General features: G+C 48.8%; 1 protein-coding gene and 1 long non-coding RNA gene across 2 annotated transcripts; one reads left to right on the plus strand and one right to left on the minus strand.

Moving 5' to 3' along the window:
• Nucleotides 1-664: 664 nt before the first annotated feature.
• On the minus strand, nucleotides 665-2,199 carry LOC118496857. Its single transcript, XR_004899414.1, has 2 exons — nucleotides 1,778-2,199; nucleotides 665-1,017 (listed from the first exon to the last, which is right to left on the minus strand). It is a non-coding gene; the product is annotated as an uncharacterized LOC118496857 (long non-coding RNA).
• Nucleotides 2,200-5,852: 3,653 nt separating this feature from the next.
• On the plus strand, nucleotides 5,853-21,644 carry PARD6B (par-6 family cell polarity regulator beta). Its single transcript, XM_028524535.2, has 3 exons — nucleotides 5,853-6,169; nucleotides 10,700-10,922; nucleotides 18,586-21,644. The coding sequence occupies exons 1-3, from the start codon at nucleotides 6,104-6,106 to the stop codon at nucleotides 19,413-19,415; spliced, it is 1,119 nt and encodes a 372-aa protein (XP_028380336.1). The 5' UTR covers nucleotides 5,853-6,103; the 3' UTR covers nucleotides 19,416-21,644.
• The last annotated feature ends 412 nt before the right edge of the window (nucleotides 21,645-22,056 follow it).

Below are 22,056 nucleotides of genomic sequence, written 5' to 3' on the forward strand. Positions count from 1 at the left end.
CCTCTAGCTTTCCCGGCCACCCCTTTTAAATTTTTCTCTCTCCTTCTATACCTTGCCTGCTCCCCCGCCCCCATCCCCCTTCCCTGCTTTACTTTTCTCCAAGGCTCTTAGCAAGAACACACTATAGAGTTTAACTAAACAATTCGTGGATTCTGGCTCTCTCACCTGGATCGCCCGCTCCAGGAGGACAGGGGCTCTGTCCCGTCTTCTCTACTACAGTGACCATCTAGAACAGTGCCTGGCACGTCACAGACACGCACCAAATGTTTCTTAACTCCCAGAAGGGAGAGACTGTTACTATCTCCAGGTCACTGCTGTGGAAAGTGGTCTTAGGGAGATTAAGGCAGGTGCCTGGAGTTCCACAGCTGGTAGGTGGAAGAGCCAGGTGTGATCTCTGGGTGGTCACTCCAGCATCCTCCTACCCCCCTGGACCCTCTAACAGCTATGCCCCCCACTTCCAGAAGACACCTCTCTGTGGATCTGACTTCTCAACTACAGTTCCTTGGAGGTAAGCAGTCTATCATATTCATGGTTGTGGGGGTTTTATTTTGCCTGATCCTGGCAAGAGCTCGAGGAATGTTTGCTGATGTCAGGAATGTCTTCGTTCTCTCTCTCTCTCTCTCCCCCCTTTTTATTACCCTTTATCTCCACGTCAGACACAGTGTCATATCCACCATTGGGGTTTATGTAATACATGTCACATTAACGAACTCTAGTACAGCAGCAGGTAATAAAAATAACCAGACAGCAATAAGGACAATAAAAGGTAACATTTATGGAGCCCTGACTCTGGGCTGAGTCCATCCTGAGTGCTTGGTGTCCTGAATTAAGACCAGTCGTTCTCTGAGCATCCTCACTTCACAGATGTGGAAACCAAGGGTCACGGGGTGGCTAAGAACTTGCCCGGGTCACCCAGCCAGGACAGGGCAGAGGCAGCATTTGAATGCAGGCACCTGGCCCGCGTCACGTTCTCAGCGTCTTTCGGCCTTTCTAAAAGATGCCCGTGAAAAAGTTGCCCTGGGTGAAAACAAAGAGGAATGGTTTATTTCACCTTTCTGTTTTATTTCGAGGGCTTCTTTTTCCAAAGGCTTCCATAGGCAATATTATTTGTTAAAGAATAGCCACTAGCCCTGGCTGGCATAGCTTAGTGGATTGAGTGTGGGCTGCGAACCAAAGTGTTGCAGGTTCGATTCCCAGTCAGGGCACATGCCTGGGTTGCAGGCTATGACCTCTAGCAACTGCACATTGATATCTCTCTCTCTATCTCCCTCCCTTCCCTCTCTAAAACTCAATAAATAAAATCTTTAAAAATAATAATAATAATAACCACTAATGTTCACACTGCACTGAAGGTTTGCAAGGGCTTCTCGTCCGACCCCAGCGACAGCGTGGTGAGGCGGGTGTCCTCATCTTCCTGGAGAGAGGAGGAATCTGAGGTTCCGCGCGGTTAAAGGAACAGGGTCCAGGTCACCCAGCCGGCAAGGGGCAGAGCAAGGGGTCCAATGAACACCGACCACTTAAAAAAAAAACAACAAACCTACGAGTGGAGAGCCTCCAAATACAAAGCCCTTTCATGCTGCTGCTTAAACGTAAATAAGATAATCCTCGGGAAAGATGTGCCCGGTTCCTGGCACCTGATAGGACCCTCATGGGGGGTAGTTTTCATCATCATCACCGACACTTCCTAGGAACTGGACTATTTTAGCTGACGGCTGCAACCTCGGCCTGTCTGTCGACCCTGAAGGGAAGATCGTCGTCCCTTCCTTTCCAGTTTTACCTCTGGTAATACTGAAATAATGATCCATCTTCATCATCCCCCGGGTGCTGCAGGATGCTCAGAGCTGGATGGGACTGGGGAGATGACCTCACTCAGGCACCTGCATGTACAGATGGAGAAATTGAGTCCCAGAGAGGGGAAAGGTCAGCTCCTCAAGGGCCGGGTTCATGCACGGCACCTGGAGCAAAGTGCCTCCCACAAAGGTGGGCGTTTACCTAGAAGGGCATCTCTCCTCCGAAAGGCCAGTTTCTGGAGCTGTGAGCCCCGCTCCCCGCCCCCACGCCAAGTCCTGGAGTATTATGAGCTATTAACCAGAAAACAGGCCATGTGACTTCATTCCGCCTCTGCTAAAGAGCTTAAAATGCTTTGGTGAGTAGTCTCAGATTCATAAATACACACTTCAACTCTTTCTCAGAGAATTATTAACCAGCTCCATCAAAACCAGAACGTGAGCAGTCAAGGAGAAAAAGAGCTGGCGAGAGAAACTTCTTGAAAAAGACCTCACCACCATTAGGTATGACTTCTTGCTACCTCTTCCCTCCTCCGCCCCCCGCCAAGAGTTGGAGGAAGAAGGAAAGAAAAAGGTGTCATTGTGCATGACATGAATCAGTAAAAGTAATTGTGGAAAATTACAAACTCTTTCACTGGAGGAACATCACAGTGTGTTAAGGCATAGAAGAACTTAAAAGACAGAAAGTCTGGAAGAGGATTAAGCAGAAATGTAACCCTCACTAGGTCCTTTCAGGCGGTGAGGATGGGCCGGAGAGGTCCGACAGCGTGGGGGTGTGATAATCAGGGGTAGCCAGTTCCCAATGAATGATTTGGTGAACCTGTAATTTATAGAGTTTGCGTCATACACTCGCCTTAGCTTATCGCCCTACCTCACTGAGTCTTAATTCTCCCAGGCATGGGACTAGCTTTTCATTGTACCCGTAGGTCTTGATCGGCTTTAGCTGGAGGATTTGGGGGTGGGGAGGGGTGAGGGAGAGAAGTAAGATTAGGATTCAGTCTTCAAACCAAAGAAACAGGCATGCAAACCCTTCCCTGGGCTTGTTTTTCTCTGGGCTTCCTGCTTCTCAAGAAAGGCTGAAATTCGGGCCCTGGGAACAGACCTGGGGCCCTAACAGCTCTGGGGATGAAAGGGCTCCCGCCTCCACAGCGCCTTTATCAAATCCAGGCCATTTTCTGCATTCCTCCCTCACACGGCCCGGGCCCAGGCCCACTGTGGAGCAGGCCCCACAGCACAGCGCGTTCTGCTTAGGAGATCCAGGAAGCTCTGGCCCGGCCCTCCCTTCGAGAAAGGAAAGTCCAAGTAAAGAGGGATGCCACACCCTGGGGGAGGGGAGAGAGGATGTGACGACACCTCCAGGAATGCAGGGCCCACGCAGGTGTGTTGGCACCCACAAACTTCCTTTTAAAAAGAGCCTGATAAATCAGAACTGATAACAGCAATAAAGCTCCACCACCCAACCAATCGCCCACACAGAGCTGAGGCCCTTGTTCCCAGGGCGTGGCCCTGGCGGCTGGGGAACGGAGGGTGACACCTGGGAATGGAGATCCCTCAAGACTGTGACATGTTTTTTCTAGTCAGCGGTTCTCAAAGTGGGGTCCCTGGGACCTTACCAGAGTCTCAAAAGTCAAAACTTTCCACCGTACTGTGATGTCACTTGCTCTTCTCACCCTCGTCTCACAGGTATGCAATGGAGTTTTCTAGAAGGGACATGACGTCACAGCATCACCCTGATGACTACTGTGCTTATGTATTCTTGTGTTTAAAACATTTCTCAGTTTTGCCCTAGCCGGGTAGCTCAGTTGGTGAGAGTGTTATCCTTAAGCACCAAGGTTGCGTGTTCAGTCCCCAGTCAGGGCACATACGAGAATCAACTAATGAATGCGTAAATAAGTGGGGCAACAACTCTCTCTCTCTCAAGTCAATAAATAAACAATTTAAAACATTTCTCAGTTTTAATTCTAATACAATGAATATTGAAAGCATAACACATACAAACAAAATACTTGGGGCCTCCATAATTTTTAAGAGTTATGAAGGGGTCTTGAGACCAAACCATGCCCCTGCCCCATCACAGGACCACACTCATTTCTAGCTTGGCTTGGGTCCCAAGGTGGGGACTTTTAAACAGGAGTGGTGAAGGCAGCTGTGGGTACCCTTTCCCCCTGTACTGCCACCCAAATTGGCTAGAAAACCTTTTTTCTTTTTTTTTAAGATTTTATTTATTTAATTTTAGAGAGGGAAGGCGGGGTGGAGAGAGAGAGAGAAAGAAACATTAATGTGCGGTTGCTGGGGGTTATGGCCTGCAACCCAGGCATGTGCCCTGGCTGGGAATCGAACTTGCGACACTTTGGTTCACAGCCTGCGCTCAATCCACTGAGCTATGCCAGCCAGGGCTGCTAGAAAATCTTTAAATTCCCCCACAGGCGTTTGGTGACCTGAACCCCTCTGGCAAAAAAGGGGGGGGTTTCTCACCTTTGAGCCCAGATGGGGCGAAGTTAGCACGGAGAAAACACACTCCTCCAGTACCAGCACCCAGCAAAGACATACCTGAGTACCTGCGGGGAGTCAGGTACCACATGCTACATGCTCACAATGAACAAAGCTGATGTGGTCCTTGTCTTCCCACGGCTTTCATTCTGGGGCAGAGGTGGATTACTCACAAAAACACACACACACAAAACCACGGGAAAACTGCAACTGTGAGTCACAGGGCCTGGGAAGGAGGTGTGCAAGGTGTTAGGAGGGAATTTGAGATGAGGGGAGGAAAGCCCTGGGGATGCAGGTGGAAGGGAAGCACCCTAACCAGCCCTTCCTGGCCGGTGGTCTCAGGTTAGAACTGCCCGCAGGCCCAGGCCCAGCTCACTAGAGGACTCAATATCTCCTTGCTGAGCACAGTCCCGCGGTGAGCCCTTTTGCAGGTGGGTGGGGGAACTTAGGGGTCTCCTTCTCACCTCCCCAACACAACCAATGACCAATGCTAAACAGCGTCCCTGGGAGAGAGGGCATTTGGAGAGAAGGCTTCAATCTTTTGTTATCAGGGACACAGCTCCATCACGGGTGATGAACACAATCCGGAGGCTGTCATGGGTGGAAGCAACAAATGACCAAGAAGTGGATGGGGGATAGGAGAGAAGACTTCAGAGATTAAAAACAAATAAAGAAGAACGAAGGAAAAAAGGAAAGCCCTGGAGGGCCTGTCTAGGAGAACTCCTGAGGGAAGCCAGACTTGCAAGGAGCCATCTCGGGCCCTGGCCCACTTTCCCTCCCTTTAAGCACACACGCAATCCCTCGGGACCTGATGGATTGCAGAAAGAGTTGCTACGGACAAAACCAAGTCAGAAGAGCCCTTGTAACTGTAGCAGAAGCGGGAAAACTTGAATTTTACAACCAGAGTTGCAGACTGACACCTAAAGGATGCAAATGGGTGGTGGAGGGGCGTTGTTTCAGGCTGCAGCATCCCACAGTGTCAGCGGGAGGGGACGGTGGATCCCATCCGCCCTACAGCGCCTGGGCAACGCGCCCAGCCGCGCGTTCCATCTCCCAGCGGGGTGCCAGCTCCAGCTGGGACCGGGACAACCAGGCGTGCGCCTGCGCGTGCGCAAAAGGCCCACCCACCCCAGCAAGTCGCCAGGTGCGCTCGCGCTTCCGGCCTGCCATCTGGGGGCGGGAACTCCAGAGCTCGTGCATGCGCTTTCTAGCTCTCCTGCTAAGTCACAGAGGCCCGAGGCTTCAGGTGATCCCGCCCCTCCCTCGCTGAGCGAGGCCAATCGCCCCGCGGTGGGCGGGACTTTCGAGAAGGTGGCCCGCCCACGCTCAGCGCAAGGCCCGTACCGATTGGTTGGCGCCGCGGGCGCAGGTGCGCGCTTCCTATTGGGTGTGGACGGAGCGCGAGTCTTCCAGGCTTGCAAGGAGGCTGCAGGTGAACGCGCGCACGCGACGCGGCTCCCGCCAGGGTCGGGTGCGCGCGCGCGCGAGCTCGCGGGAGGAGCTGCCGAGCGCGCGGCTGCAGCTCCTGTCGCCGGTGCTCCGCCCCCTCCTCCTCCTCCTCCTTCTCGGGTGCCGCGGAGGCCCGGAGGGAGGGAGTCGCGTCCCCGCCCGCCGCGCGGCCAGTCGGACCCTCGGTCTTGCCGCGTAAGGAGCCAGCCGAGCAGAGCTCTGCGCGGAGACCCGAGCCGCAGCCGTCCCTCTGCAGGTGCCTGTGAGGAGGCTCCCGGGCCGCAGCCACGTCCAGAGCCCTCTGGCCGCGCACTCTCTCCCCGCGCTCCCGGGGGGCGGCCCGGCTGGAAGAGGCCGCCGCGGGGCCCGGCCTCAGCATGAACCGAAGCCACCGACACGGGGCGGGCAGCGGCTGCCTGGGCACCATGGAGGTGAAGAGCAAGGTGCGCGGGGCCCTGCCTGGGCGGAGCGGCCGAGCTGATGGGAACGCGGGGGCCTGGGGAAGGCCAGGAGCTGGCCGGGGACGGCCTGGGGAGCTGCCCCGGCGTCCGGGGCGGTGGGGGGCGCGGTAGTGGGGTTTGGAGGCCAGAGATGGTGGATAATAAACTTGCTGAGAAGGGGAGGAGGGTAAGGCCTGTGTCTGCTCCTGGCCCAGGTAGGTAGAAAACCATTGGAGCACTTTATCTCGTTCCTTAACATCTCATTCGTGTTCGAGGGTGGGAGTAAGGGCCGGGGTACACCCAAGCCGTTTGAAGGCAGAGTGGTTTCAAAACGTTTGGGGGAATTCCACCTCCCGGCCTATGAGTAAAAGGTATTGGGAACGCCCGTGGTCACCAACTGTTACCCCCTTCAGTGGCTCAGAGTTACAACGGGAGGTGAGAGAGCCCAGAGAGCTCAAGGGCCCTTTGAAAGTTAGCCCTTGCTTCTTGCTAGGAATTTTTCTGGCCCTAACTTTGGTATGCATTGAATCTGTAAAATTAACACTATCACCTTTCGTTTGAGTAGCACTTTACAGTTCGAGCCTGGATGCTCTTTTCATTCCAGCATGCTCCTTTTCTCACGAAGTGTTTTCATTCTTGACCAGCGGTATGCCAAATCTGCTGATAATTGCTTAGGTATCCACTGAATTCCTAAACTGCCAGGCTCCCTGAGCAGGGTAGTCTATAGGGATTAGTTAGGGAATGCGTTCCAAAGGAGGGTTTGAGCTGGAATGGGAGGGTGACCCACAGCCACGGGAACATCTGGAGCAAGTATTCCATGCACTGAAGAGCTGAAAGGAGCTTACGTTGTCTGGTGTAATTCTTGGGGAAGACGGGGGCTTAGAAAGGTTATGACTTCTCCAGGCTCTGCTTTTATGACCAAATCTGAGAGCCTTTTCACGGAGTAACTTCTAGACTTTACAGGATACAAAAGAGAGGACAGTGGCTGGGCCCCGAGGACATGTCACATAGGGCCCGGGAGACCAACACACACAGAAGAGGAGGAGAAAGTAAAAGCATGTCAACTTTAGAAAGAATGAAACACAGTTGAATCTAAGGCTGCTTAGGATGCAAGGGAAGTGGGGTAAGGAAAGCTTGGAGCCTGTGGGGAGAATGGCTTTTATTATCTAGAGTTGATAAACACCGCTCTGTAAGTTACTGTAATGAGATCATCACATCAAGCATGTCTACATTCATTTTTAAAAATCATTTTACAGTGTTATCTGCCACCTAACTCTTGTATCAGGGCAGGCACTAGTTTCCGAAAGCCTTCTGTTGAGGAAGACTAGGAGTGCCATCAAAGCAATGCAAGGTGTACACTCTTCCCTGTGTCCCCCCTGGAACTGCTGTAGCAAATCAAAGAAGGGACCTGCTTAAAATAAAGGTTAAGATGATTGAAAAGATAGAGAGCTTTCCTTCCAGCAGTGTAGTGGTGCTCGTGGTTGGTGCCCAAAGGCTGAGTCTTCTAGGGGCACTTCTGTTACGAATCTAGTTTGCTTTTGTGGGAGCTGAGGTAAAGAAAAGAAAAACACGGTATGGCATGATCTTCAAGTTCAGTGTGTTGTTCTAATCTTGGTAACAAGTCTTTAATTTTTTTAATCATAGGGAGAAAATGAGTAGGAACCCTAGGTACACTGATAAATACAACCAAACAGTAATTAATCTGTCCGACTAGGAACCCTTAAGCACTTGGGGACTGGAATTTCAGGCTTTCCTCCCTTCTGTCAACTGAGTGGCGAATCTGTCCCATACTTCTGTCTAACCTATATTATATACTTGACCCGCCATACTGCACTTTTAGTGAACCCTGGCTCTTAAATAGAATCAAGGCATTCTGAGAACCTGCAGGGACTGAAGCGTCATCCCACTGTTACTCTAGCTGCTGATAAATAGGCACAGTGTAGGCACTATTTCTCGTGCGTCTGTGTTTCAAGTAGATATGGTTGACACATTTTTTTAATGGAGTAAATTAAACACTTGTCATCTTTACCATTTAAAAATATTGGGATGGATGTCTGAAACAATGTTTCCTTTTTCGCGGCATGGCAGCTTTTTGCAGAAGTCATCGGGAAGAGGTTAGGTTGTAACCACAACTAGGTGATACGCAAATCCACACTTCAGAAGAAAAATCCCTTTTTCTTCTGCAGAGAAAACAGCGTCACCTTTATCATCTTTGCTCCCAGAAGGGAAAAATGGTACAAATAGGGGTACTGGATAATGCAAATATAAATCTAGTTAAATTGTGATACCGGCTGCCATGTGACTTCTTTGGTAACCGATTTATCTTCGTGTTTCGTCAGAGTTGGGAAAGTCCTTAATCAATGATCAAGGTGGTGTCCTTTAATAACCTTGGAACAGCCTCTGAGCCGTACATTTGCTAGTTATTATTCCGGGACAAACAGTATGTTAAAATTAAGTTTGCATTTCTAGAACGTACCACAGGTGGTAGGAGAAGGCTGTTGATTCACATTCTGGGTGATCAGGACAGACCAGCCCAGGCTCAACAAGCTGGAAATGGTTCGTGTGGAGAAGCGTTGTCGCTTGGTCTCAGTTTCATCTCTCTCTGAGTGTTCTTTCCTTATGTAGTAACAAGTTCCCTTAGTCCTATTGTTTTGATGCAAGAAGCATAACAATTTCTCTTTTCTCCCTGCTAACATTTGCAAAAGGGCACATCTACTGTGAAGCCATACAGTTTTCCATTGTTTTTATCATAACGTTTAAGCAAGAGGGGAAAAAATGTGAGGCGCAGAATTTTCACCCAGACACTTGAGGAAAAACATTGCAGCCTTAGAATGTTCAGTTCTGAGATGTCACTCCCATTTCTGTGTCGGGGTGGGGGAGCGATAAACCCTGGGCTGCATTCGGAAAGCGCTAGGAGCCCTATGTTGTGATATCAGAATTTAAAAAAAAAAAAAATGAAGGAGAAACCATGACTTTTGATAGCATCATAAGACTAACTCTGATACGCAGGGTGTTCCGAGTTTTTATTTACTTTGAAATGAGAAGGTGTGACTAAACTTTTCGAGAGGCCTGGCTATGAGTCACCTCCTTTTCTTGACAAGTGTTCGTGTTTATGATTCAGGAATGTGTTTTGGAAACTTTTAATTGTTTATTAGAGGCAAGAGGTGGTTTTAGTGAGTTTTAATGTAAAATGAAGTAAGTAGCGTAGGTATAAGCTCCTGCTTCGTAGAGTGAGGGCGGTAACTCCAGATACCCATAGGGTCCTCGGGAAAAGGAATCGACACATTTGTAACCTCAGATTATTCTGTGCGGGACTTTTTCTGCATGATGCTTATGGCTGTATCAGTGGTACATGAATACTTCTTACTCATAATATCTACTTAAAGAAGAAACATGTCAAGCACATCTGCCAAATATTTGTTTAAATTTTTTTTTTTTAAATCGGCTTCAGGACTTAACTGACCTTTTACTATCTGGTCTCCGCAGTGATCCCCAAGAGGGCGATTACAGTTATGTGGCTGGTGCTCTTTTTGAGGAAGGCCGGTCAGCCTTTCGTGGGTTCCCACATTTGGGGAAGTGCCATGCCAGTCCCCCAGTAAGTCCTGTAGATGCTGTTTCCGTGGGCTAGCAGTCCGTCAGTCCTCAGTGCTGAGTGAGGACCACTTGACGACCCGGCACCTGGAGCACGGGTGCGATTCTAGAGCAGGGAAGCGGACCTGACACTCTGAAGTGTGAAGGGAACCGTCGGGCCTGGTGGAGACCTCGTGCGCCCCCCCTCGGTGTGATCCGGTAACACCTCTCTGATGTAACTTCTTCCCTCTGTCCACTAATTGGTGAGCTCGCGCTCATTCGGTCTCCAGGGTCTATGCTGTGCTAAGCACACAAACACTTCTTGCGTTAATTGGATAGTTGTAGGACATGTGTTTGGTGGATTAATAAAGCCGTTTACGGCATTGACACAGGGAAGGTGCTTACCTCTGGACCTGTTTCTTATGCCGTGCACCTCCGTCTGTGTCCTGCTTGAAATGCCGAGAGGCTCATAGCCCTTGGTGTAGGTTACACGTTTTGCTGTGAGTTCGTGCCACTTCCTGTGAAATGGCAGTTTCTTTCTGGGGGGAGGAAACTGAGATGCTTCTTGCGAACGGTCGAAAGAAGGACTCGGGCACATCTTTCCCCCCATGGCCTGAGTGAGCAGAGGCCCGCTGTCAGGATCTGGGGTGCAGGCGGGGTTTGAGATGAGGCCGTGTTCAGGACAGTCCCCAGTAAGGCCTGGGTACCCCCGGGGGCGGGGTCAAACTTGCATCTCTTTCTTGAAGGCAGTGCCTTCCAGGGACACGGCATCCAGGAAGGCGCATTCCTGTGCCTCGTGCTGTTTTGTCTCCACGTAACGAGGTTTCCGACCATAGTCGGTGCCGCTGGAACGATCTTCATTATCCAGGGAGTGAATATGCCTGCTCATGTTTCTGTGGCATGCATTTTAAAATCGAGCCCTGTTCCTTTTTAAAATTAATACGAGTTTATTGTACTTAATAGTTCGGAGCTGAGTTCCGGCGTTTTTCCCTGGAAAGATCAAAGCCGGGGAGGTTCGAGGAGTTCTACGGGTTGCTGCAGCACGTTCACAAGATCCCCAACGTCGACGTCTTAGTGGCCTACACCGACGTCCACGGGGACTTGCTGCCCATCAACAACGACGATAATTACCACAAGGCCGTTTCGACGGCCAACCCGCTGCTTAGGGTTTTTATTCAAAAAAAGGGTAAGTCCCACTGCTCACGATGATTGTTTTAGAAAGAGAAGTCGCGTGTTTGTCATCATCAGGGAGATACACAGACTTTGCCACCAACTCGATGACAGACGTTTTGTGCGAATCTTACCGCAGTAAGTAACAAGTGGGTTTAAGACATTTTTGATATTGTTGGTTCGATGATTACCTTTCCAGTTCACTAAGCGTACCCGGAAAATTTGTGGTTTTAATTGCTTTCTTGATAGCCCTCTTAGATTTTTTTAAAAATAGAAAAACAGAAGTTAGGAATGTATTGCATCTCCACTCCATCGAGTGAAATTGTGTGCATTCAAAAAGGCGTGGGGGAAAGAGGACGACCTCGGAGTCGAGAGAAACTTCCTGGGGCCTGGCGGCAGCCACCTCTCAGGTGCCGTCTTCGCCACTTCACGCGCACCTGCCGGGACGCGCGGCTTGTCCTTCCCGGGTCTCAGCATCTCAGCGCCTCTTCCGCAGAACAAACGCGGTATCTCACGGATTCGCCGGGAAGAGGAAAGGAGCTACGTGCAGTGCCCTGGCATGTGGTGGGCAGGTGTCCAGGGAATGTTTCCTTCCCGTTTTAGGGCATTCTTCGTAGCGTTATTTAATTACCTGGGGAAGTGGGTAGCAGTGCATTATTTCGGAGGAATGGAAACATTCCCATTAGTCTTGCAAAATGAACATTCGAAATAACCACTCCATGTGGCAAGCATTTTAATGGTTTTGGAGTCCTCTTTTTTTTTTTTTTTTTTTTTTAACTTTAACGGGTGTGTCTGTCCTCCTGCAGGCGGATGGGTGGGGCGTGGGCCCGCTCACTCCCTGCCTTTGGTAAAGGAAGAGGTTGGTTCAGAAAGCCAGCGGGAGAGCAGCAGGCCCTGCGTTGGTGGGGTGATTAAAGCCTCCCCGTGTTTGTAAACCAACCCGGGAAGCCAGGGAATGGGTAGGGATTACCCTTGAAGATGAAACTTTCTTTCCAGTCCGTTGATAAGCACCGAACCACTCCCTGGGCTCTGGAATTCCACTGATTCTGTATCTTAGCTTTTCTGCGTTTGGAGGAACTAAAGTCCACCCGCTCAGTAAACTGCCAGGGGTACTCTGTGTCTGTATCACTTGATTATTTACAAAATACTAACAAACTCACAATGTTCCTTAAGATCGCCACCCCCCCCCCCACCAGATGAATTTTTTCAGGGGTGTGGTATGATTAGAGGATTATGTCAGGAGATTAATCTGGCTGTTGGCATGAATTGCAGTGCGCTGCAGACTCTGGAAGAGGAGTTGCCTTAGAAAGAAAATGCGTTTGGTTTTAGGGCAGAAAGGCGGCTGTGGCTGGTGAGTTTGGGCCACGGTACTGTGGGAAACCAGAACTGTTAGTGGAGACCGAGGGGAGACCCTCAGCGCACGGTGTGTCGGAGGGGCCGGAGCGGCAGTGGGGAGAGGAGGACAGAGCCCCGGTGTAGAGTTTGTCACTTTGAGCAGAGTGACTTAAGTAACTGTTGAAGAGTAGGCCTTTCTTGCTAGCAGTTGTCATTTTCATCAAAAACTTAGTTGCTTTTTGGAATGTGTATTCAAATGTAGAATGGCTCTTTTTAAGCGACTGCCACTGGACAGTTATCCCCTTCGTTAGAACGATTATAAGAGTTGGGTTATACCATCACCTATTTTTGTTGCTGGGATTGTAACACGTGATCACGGGATTAATCGGGACATCTTTTAAGGGCAGTTTTCTTCTACTGTTTCCTTTTTAAATGTTTCTATGTCAACAAAACTTTTATGTCGTAGAGGTAAACATCCAATACAATTAATAGTAATTAGAGTTTGGCTTAGAAATAGATAGTCCATTCAACAGAATTTTTTTTTTTAATATAAATTTAAGCCTTGGCTGGTGTGGCTCAGTGGATTGAGCATAGGCCTGCAAACAGAGGGTGTCTGGTTCAATTCCCAGTCAGGGACATGCCCAGGTTGTGAGCCAAATTCCCAGTTGGGGGGTAGGGGGGTCACATGAGAGGCAACCACACATTGATGTTTCTCTCCTTCTCTTTTGTCCTTCCTTCCCCTCTCTCTAAAGATAAATAATTTTAAAAATAAAATATAAATTTAATACAAAATGTGAATTAAGCAAAAAATTAACATTAAGTTGGTCCACTCATTCCTGCTTAAAACCCTGTGCTGGCTTTTCCTTGCATCCAGAATAAACTCCTTCCGGAGGTGTCCTTCAAAGGCTCCTTGTCCCGTCCTTCAGGCTTGGTTGCTGTCTCTGCTTTTGCACTTGCTTTTTCTCCTGAGAAAGCTTTCCCTCCCGCCCTTCCCACCTTTAGCTCCTAGCTCAGAGAACCTGGAGGGGGTCCCTTCTGACTGCCCTGGCTCCAAGGACGCACCCCCACCTTCAGCAGATTAGCTACCCTCTGAAGACCTGGAATTCACAGTTTCTTTGAAGAGCGGGAGCCTGAATGCATGAGCCACTTAATATCCTGGACCTGAAGATAGCGCTGAAGAGGTTTATGTTTTATAGTAGTTTGTTAGAAGAAAATCCCCATGCTCTGTTCCTGGGGCTGTTATCATGGAAGCAAAAACAAAACAAAAAACCTGATATCTGAAAAGTTATTTTCACAGAGAGGATTCCCAGGTCTTTTGCCAGTGCCCACCCGCACGGGGGTTTAGGGTGTCCTTGTTTATCTGAGAGGGAGGAAGAGAAGGCACAGAGTAGAGTTTTCCCTCTCTCGTTTAGGTTAGTATTGTGTGGCCAACAGCATTAGAAAACAGCCCCAGGTTGTAGCTGTAAGGAACGCTCCGGTTGTTCCTGTACGTTTGGAACACAGCCAGGGAAATGTGTATTTTTAAAAAGCTCCCAAGCCCGTCATGGTGAGCAGCCAAGTCCGGGGTCTGCTGACCTGCGCGGATCCCTCACCAGAGCTGGTCGGATGTGCCCGCCACGGCGGGACCCGCTCTTGAACGGCGTCCGGCAGATGCGTTTACATCTTGGGTTCAGTCAAAGGGGTTCGTCGGAGACACCAGCAGGGACGTGCCTCACACGTGGTCTCGCTCGGGACGGGTGTTGTGGTCCGCACACCTGTCCCTGGCCAGGTTCCGAATGACCTCTGAGAACCTCTGAGAACGTCACCGGGAGTGGACCTCATTTTGTGGATGTGTCTAGGGGTTATATTATAGTGAATCAGGATTTGATTTGGAAACGGTCTCAGGGATATATGTTTTAACAGTGAGCTGTGAAGAACAGTTTAATGGAAGACACGGCCTCGGAGATTGAGAGTTGAATGGAGAGGAGTTGAGGAGTCACACCTCAGAAGGTGACGCTGGTTCTCAGGACAGAAACTGGGAGCCGCTCTGACACGTCCCTGTTGTTCACTCGCCAGGGCTGCTCTGATCATTTTCAGGTGTATTTCCCTATCTCTGCTGGCTCTGCTCCAGGCCAGGTCCCACCCTAAATCTCCACCGCAGCTTCCTGTCTTCCCTCGGGTCCCTTCCTTCTCCGCCTTGGGCCAGAGGGAGCTTTAGAGAAAAACCTGAAACCCTTGGAATTTTTCCTCATTGCTCTCAGGCTGAAGTCCATAATCCCTAGCACTTCCTGGGAGGCCCTGCTTTGGGGGGGGGGGGGGGGGAAGGGCCTGGCTGCCTCCCACTTGGCTCAGGACTCCTCCCTCCCCCTCCCGCCTGCCCTTTAACCTCTCCACAGTCACAGGCCGCATAATGAGGTTTCTGTCAACAAACCCACCTGCATATATGGTGATCCCTATTAGCATAATGGAGCTGAAAAATTCCTGTCGCCCAGTGAGGTAGCTGCATGAGGTGGCAGTGCGCTGCCTCCTCACGTGCTGGTGCTGCTGGTGCTGGTGTGAGCACACTGGCGTGGCCGCCAGCCCTGGAAAAGCCCGGCACGTGCAGCTGTGGGCAGTGCTTACGCCCTGATGACGGGGGTGGAGGACTGTGTTCCCTCCGGGTTTGCGTGTGTGTCGTGCTGCGCTGTACTTTGCATCCTCGTTTTATAGATTATTTCCTGTTGATTAAGAAAAAAGTTTGCTGTGAGCACTATGCCCTGTTAACGCCGGCAGTATCCTCATCCTGTGCCTCTTGATTGTTATTTTCTCTGGCGCTTGATTTAATCTCGTGAAGCTTCGTGCAGTGGCCTGCTGTACGGGCAGCCTGGGAGCAGCCGGCCAGGCGGCGTAGCCCAGGTGGGCAGCAGGTCACACCACCTAGGCTCGCTCAGGTCACTCTGCGAGGCTCCCACCACGAGGAAGCCACCCAAGGATGGGTGCGTTTCGTAGAGCGCATCCCTGCTGTTAAGCCATGCGAGACTGCTCATCGGACCTTTGTCTACCCCTCCTGTTCGCCTCTTTATTCTCTGTCATCTGTGCCTGCAGCACCCTTCCCGCCCTTCTACCTGATTCGCTGCCCTTCTGTCCGGTCTCAGCGTGGTGCTCGCTGACCCAGAGAAGCCTTGCCTTGCTCCGAGAACCAGGCTAGGTGCCCATTTATACACTTGCACCACGCAGTGGAGGTCACGGCTCTTGGTGCCTCTGCGATCCTTGAGTCATTTGGAGTCGTTGGTTGCCATTTAGACTGTAAGCACCGCGGACCCAGGCACCTTGTCTGTGTCTTTCACTGGAGCTGCAGCACAGAGCACAGTGCTTGGCCACATACACGGTGCTTCTTCAACCTTTGGTAGTGGATTTCTTCTTAGGAAGCAAACCTTGAATACTGCTTTATTTTTAATTCTCACCCGAGGACATGTTTTCATTACTTTTAGTGGGAGAGAGGGAGAAACATCAATGTGACAGAGACATCAATTGGTTGCCTTCTCATATGCGCCGTAACTAGGGATTGAACCACAGCCTGGATATGTGCCCTAATGGGGAATCGAACCCACAACCTTTTGGTCAATGGGATGATGCTCCAACCAGCTGAGCCGCACCAGCCAGGGCTGAATACTGCTTTAAGTGGTGTTTAATCCTTGTGAAATTCCCAGATCCATTTCATTTAACCATTTTGGATTAGAACAAGGGTTGGCAAACCAAGACTTGCTGGCTGTTTTGTAAATAAAGTTTTCTTGGAACACAGCCATGTTCCTTCCTTAATGGACTGCCTGTGGCTGCTTTTGCAACAGAAACTGTGTGGCCTGCGATACCTAAAATATTTACTGTATAAACTCTTCAACCCCTGGATCAGGACAGTTTCAGAAACTTTTATTTTACCCCGTCTTCCTACTAAACTTCAGACGGGTCGTCATCTTGAACTTTCTTGATGGCCGTGCCATGAACTGTTCCTGTTTTGTTACTATGCGGGGATGCTGATGGGTTTGCGTACAGCTTTTTTTTACTTTCCCAGACTTATTTTCATCTGCTGTGGGCTTTTATTTCTTGCATCGGTGCCCACCACTCACGGGTGGAGCCTTGCCCCTCACTCTGAATGTGTAACCTCGGCGGTTCTGTGGGCTGAGGAGTGAGAGCACCGGGCTTTCCAGAAGTAATGTTTAAAGGGTAAGGGGCGCACAAGGAGGGCCTGTGAGTCAAGCACAGGAGCTCACAAGAAGAAGTGAGACACCCACTTTGGCAGGCCAGAGGCCTCGCAGGCATGCCCTGGTCAGATCCCTGGGTGGAGAGTGTCAGCGGGGCAGCAGGCTCGAGATAAGTGGGGTGTTGCTGCTGGAGCCCGCAGCCTGTGCTGTTGCGTAAGCCTAGTGCGCGCAAGTGGAAGGTTGCTATGCACCGGGTTTCCAAACTTCCCGTCACGTGCTGAGCTCGGGGCTCTGGTAGACATGCTCAGGTAGAAAGTGAACTCCTGTTCCATGTGGACATTCACCTTTACACTTTAAACTAACACCCTGCACCCTGGCTTCCTGCCCAAATATTTTTTCCCAGTGCCTGGAAACTGGTTAGCTAGGTGGGAGAACAAAGGTGCCTTTGTATGGGGGGCACATAGCTTTTGAGACTTTAGCAGGGAGCATTCAAACAGAGACTGGGTGCGATGCCAAATTATGCAGATTTGGGTCTTTTTTTGGTCAGGTTTCCCATGAGTAGGTATGTAGGCAGCCTAATTTTGTTTTCCGTTTGTATGGTCTGGAGTGTTCCTTATATTTATTATGTGGGCTCTTTAACTTGATTGTTTTAAAATGAAAATATATAACTTTGAAAGAGAACATTTAGAAGATAATTGTTGTTAGATTTTTGGCCAACTTTTGCTAAAAAGATCCTTGTGGCAATGGATTTATTTCCAAAGCCAAATTATAAATAAATTTCTGCCTCTGTAAGAACACAATGTAAATACTCTATCTATAAATGAGACAAAATTACCCCCAGGAGGGAAAAATGCAAAAAAAAACCTAAACAAACCATCAAGTATCCCTAGTCTTGTACATTTCTCTGAAACTAACTTTTTAAAAAAGATTTTATTTTTTTTTCTTTTTAGACAGAGGGGAAGGGAGGGAGAAAGAGAGGGAGAGAAGCATCAATGTGTGGTTGCCTCTCGTGTGCCCCGCACTGGGGACCTGGCCCACAACCCAGGCATGTGCCCTGACTGACTGGGAATCAAACCGGCGACCCTTCGGTTCACAGGCTGGCACTCGGTCCACGGAGCCACACCAGCCAGGGCTGAAACTGACTTTTGAAGAAGCTTCGAGTAGCATGAGAAAAAGAACACCGCAGTTCCCCGTGCTCTGACACAGTCGGCACTAAGCACTCACTCTGCGAATGTGTTTGGTGCCGTGGCCTCGAAAGCAAGCCTGGGTCCAGCCTTTTCTCTGTCACTGATCCTGTCCCTCCGTGTCTGTGTTTATGAAGATGGTGGCAGTTACCAGGGAGGGGGGTGAGCGGCACGGGGAGAAAGCGGACCGGAGCCCCAGACGGTGGTGACGCTCCCCTCCCTGTGGCAGTGGCTCCACACCCGGACTTTGAACTAGTTCGGGGTCGTGGTGCGGGGGCTTGTCTTTCTTTGATTGTATCCTTTTTCTAGTCGTTTTTCAAGTGTGATTTCACCTCTTGTGCCTGCTGTGAATTTCCTTCCCTTTTCTACCTCTCCGTCTCTGATGAGGCAGATGGTCCCCCCTCAGCGGTGCGGTTTGGGGGTGCCTGGTGTTCAGTGCCCCGTGTTCCCTTCATTTACGTCAGAGATTATAAACTGTTGGCTTGAAGAGTGAATTCAACCCCCAGAGGTTACTTAGCTCAGATAGGTTTTTTGTTGTTGTTTAACTGGTGTCAGCCTTTAAAAATGCGAAGATTTGTACCTAAAAAACGTGAGTCTGGCAGATTCCTCCAGTACAGGAAGAAAAACTGCCTGGAGTGACGAGCAGCTGTGTCATTAACTGGGGCAAAATCTATTTTAAGTACCTTGTTGAAGAATGTTACCAGTGCTTCCCAGAATTTCATTTGCCTTTCTTAATGTTGTTTAATTGTTATTGAGCTTGATCACATTTAGCTTGCACATCCAGTAATTTTATGACATGTGCTCCAGAGGGCCACCTAGTGGTTTTCTTCTGATACAGCATGTCATTGGCACTACATTTTGATCTGCTTCAAATAAGCTGATATTTAACCAGTGTGTTTATGTACGGAATACATTTAAGTCATTCTCTCTGTACGGGTTCAACTGTAAGCAAATGGGTGTGTTCACGGCATCTCTATAATGATTTTATTTTATTTTTAAACAGAAGAAGCAGACTACAGTGCCTTTGGTACAGACACATTAACAAAGAAGAAGAACGTTCTAAGCAACGTACTGCGCCCCGACAACCACAGGAAAAAGCCGCATATAGTGATTAGCATGCCCCAGGACTTCAGGCCCGTGTCCTCCATCATAGACGTGGATATCCTCCCAGAGACGCATCGCAGGGTCCGCCTTTACAAGTACGGCACGGAGAAGCCGCTCGGCTTCTACATCCGGGACGGCTCCAGCGTCAGGGTCACGCCGCACGGCTTAGAGAAGGTCCCGGGGATCTTCATCTCCAGGCTGGTGCCGGGGGGCCTGGCTCAGAGCACGGGGCTGCTGGCTGTCAACGACGAAGTGCTGGAAGTGAACGGCATAGAGGTTTCCGGGAAGAGCCTGGACCAGGTAACAGACATGATGATCGCCAACAGCCGCAACCTCATCATCACGGTGAGGCCGGCGAACCAGAGGAACAATGTGGTCAGGAACAGTCGGACCTCCGGCAGCTCCGGCCAGTCTACGGATAACAGCCTCCCCGGCTACCCGCCGCAGGCCGAGCCGAGCTTCGAGCCGGAGGACGAAGACAGCGACGAAGACGACCTCGTTATCGAGGACAACGGGGCGCCGCAGCAGATCCCCAAAGCGGTCCCCAACGCGGAGAGCCTGGAGTCGCTGGCGCAGGTGGAGCTCAGTTTGGAGTCTGCGCAGAACGGCTTTGTTCCTTCGGGCGAAGGGAGCCTGGCGCCCGTGGCCAGCGGCGCCAGCACTGAGTTTGAGGCGCGCGTTCCAGATCGGAAACTCTTAGAAGAGGACGGGACCATCATAACGCTATGAAACCACCGACCGAATGTTTTCTGGGTGAGGACGCTGTTGGGACGTGTAGATTGGGCTCGCGTAACGCATACATACCTCTGAACCAGTGACCCGGAGTAGGCATGAGAAACAAGAATATTGCAAGCTTCGAATGTTATTAAAATTAGTAGGTTGATAATTGCTAATGTAAACTTGGGAGGGTCAGAGGTGAATTTAAGTCTGAATCAAAGGGGCCTTTGCTGATGCAATGACGTGCTTTTGCTGTTTTGCCTGCAGAGAGGTGGATGTGTGGGCACATTCTCAGCGCGTGTGAGAGGACTCGGTCATTTCTGTGTGGAGTGGTTGCGTATTTAACCTGCTGTGCAGAGCCCGGTTAATTTTTCCTTTATATATATATATATTAATTCTAATGTGAAAAAAGGTCTGATTCTATCTTTTGGTACCTTGGGGACCTCAGCTCCTATGTTCTCTATATTTTATTTTGATTTTTTAATGTTGTTCCTCTGTTGCGAATTGTAACAAGTAATTTTTTTTCAAGTGCTTTTTTTCCCCAATTTCTAAGAAATCAAAACAGTTGATCATTTATAGGAGTTGCTTCCTATGTTATAAATCATCGAAACGGTGTTCCTGAATGAAGAAACTGGTAACCGTTGCTCGGGTCCACGCTTGTCCATCCTGTAGTGTAGTGCTCGCACACTCACAAACTCACTCCACATGGGTGTAACTCTGAGTCGGGACGGCGGTTCCATCGGCGCTGGGCGTGTGGGAGACTCTCCCTTGACCCCAGCCTCCTCTTGACCTCTTCTCCGCCGCATTTCCCGTCTCCCTGGAAACCATCCCTTCGGTGGTTTGTGTGTGTGTCGTTCATGTGCTTTCTGTACTCCTCAGTGTATACGAGTAGTGTGGATCGTTTTGAATTTAAAAAAAAAAATGCACCCGGAATGAAGAGATTTTTTTACACACAGGACAAACTCATGCACTTTTTATATGAACAATTTGGGTTTTCCTTCATGGGATTTCTAGGGACACTGCCTACACTTTATGAAAATTATATAGTATTCCCCTTTGACAGGTAGAGTTTATCACTGTTAATTTTATGAGGATATTTATTACTTTCCAATGCATCCACTTAGAACAAGTTAAGAGTAAGGCTGCTAACTTCGGTTCCTTGCCTGGTTCTGCCGTGTGGCGTGTGCAGACACTGCAGTATGCTTGTACATAGAAACTAAGAGTAGTGTGGAGCGCGTAAGTCCCCTCCTTACGTGCTTGCAGATAGGACTCTCAGTTATTTATTGATTAATTTTATGGTAGGGCTCGTATGGATACCTTATAACAATTGCGTGCTATTAAAACAATGAAGAATCCAAGGACTCCGTTTTGAAGGTTCTTTTCTCTCTCTGGTCAAAATGTATGAAGAAGTAAAGTCATGATTCAATGAAGATCACGAGACTCAGAATACGTACACGTATTTTGTTCACATGACCACTGAACACATTGTCACTGAACCACTAACTACTAATTCAACAATGTGTACCGCGATGTAGTTTTTCTTGAATTCACCCACGTTCTTCCACTACATACCATTGCTGTTTTTGAGTGGCATTCTAGCTTTAGCATTCCGTGAGTTTTATAAGTTCAACTCTTGAATGGCAAAGCAATGATAATAATGTGTAAGGTTACATTCATTGATAAGCAGTGCCAGGGGTTCAGCGTTTTAAGTAAAAACACTTTTCACACACTACCTCTCTCTGTCTCTCTCTCTCTTTTTTTTTTTTCCAACAAAGTTGTAACATCAGAACTTCTCTTGTGGGGGAAAACACTTCAGGGCTTGACTTTTTGTACACATTTTAACTGTAAAATACAGACTCGTCCTGTGTGCGGTGTTCATGACAGTGGGGGGTCGAAAGCTGCTAGTATGTTTTGTTTTAATCGTCAGTGGTGTTTTCAACTAGATCTCACGTATTGGTACAATAATTGATTACTAGACGTATTGTAAAACCAATGGATCTTGGTTATACAATAAAATGTCGTTTCATGGGTAGTCTGAACCAATTATTTCCAGTGTATCATCATTAACAAAAATATCAGTGGACTCAGCACAAAATTTTCTAGGACCGAATGTCAAGCTTAACTGTGAATTTTGTTCTGTACTTTTAAGTAAATTTATGATAATGTTCTCATGTGCTCTCAACAAAATGTATGTACTTTTTGTGAACTATGAATTTTCTAATTAAATTTTACATACGACAACATGATTTTTACATGGATGATACTTTGTTTAAACTATCAAATGTCAGTATTTTACTACAATTTTATTATAAAATGTACATTATCATTAACTGAACTTTGATTTTAAAAATCAAATTAGCTTTAGTTGTATATTATTTTTTACAAATAAAGATAGACTTGTATAAAGGCTACTTTCTCGTTTGCAAATATATGAAGAGTCACCCAATGATTGTTTACCGAGCACCCATCGTAGAACTTATAGCAAGGTCCTGACACCCTTAACTTTCAATTTTTAAATGATAAACACCAAATTGTATGTGCATCCACTATGTATGTATGCATGTGTAGACTGGAAGATAGCATCGAGAATGCAGTTAATCCTGATAAAGTGAAAAATTGTGCGTGCTCATCCATCCAGAGTTACGATTTAGGT

Source organism: Phyllostomus discolor, chromosome 9 (genome assembly GCF_004126475.2).
Source record: "Phyllostomus discolor isolate MPI-MPIP mPhyDis1 chromosome 9, mPhyDis1.pri.v3, whole genome shotgun sequence".
NCBI classification, from domain to species: domain Eukaryota; kingdom Metazoa; phylum Chordata; class Mammalia; order Chiroptera; family Phyllostomidae; genus Phyllostomus; species Phyllostomus discolor.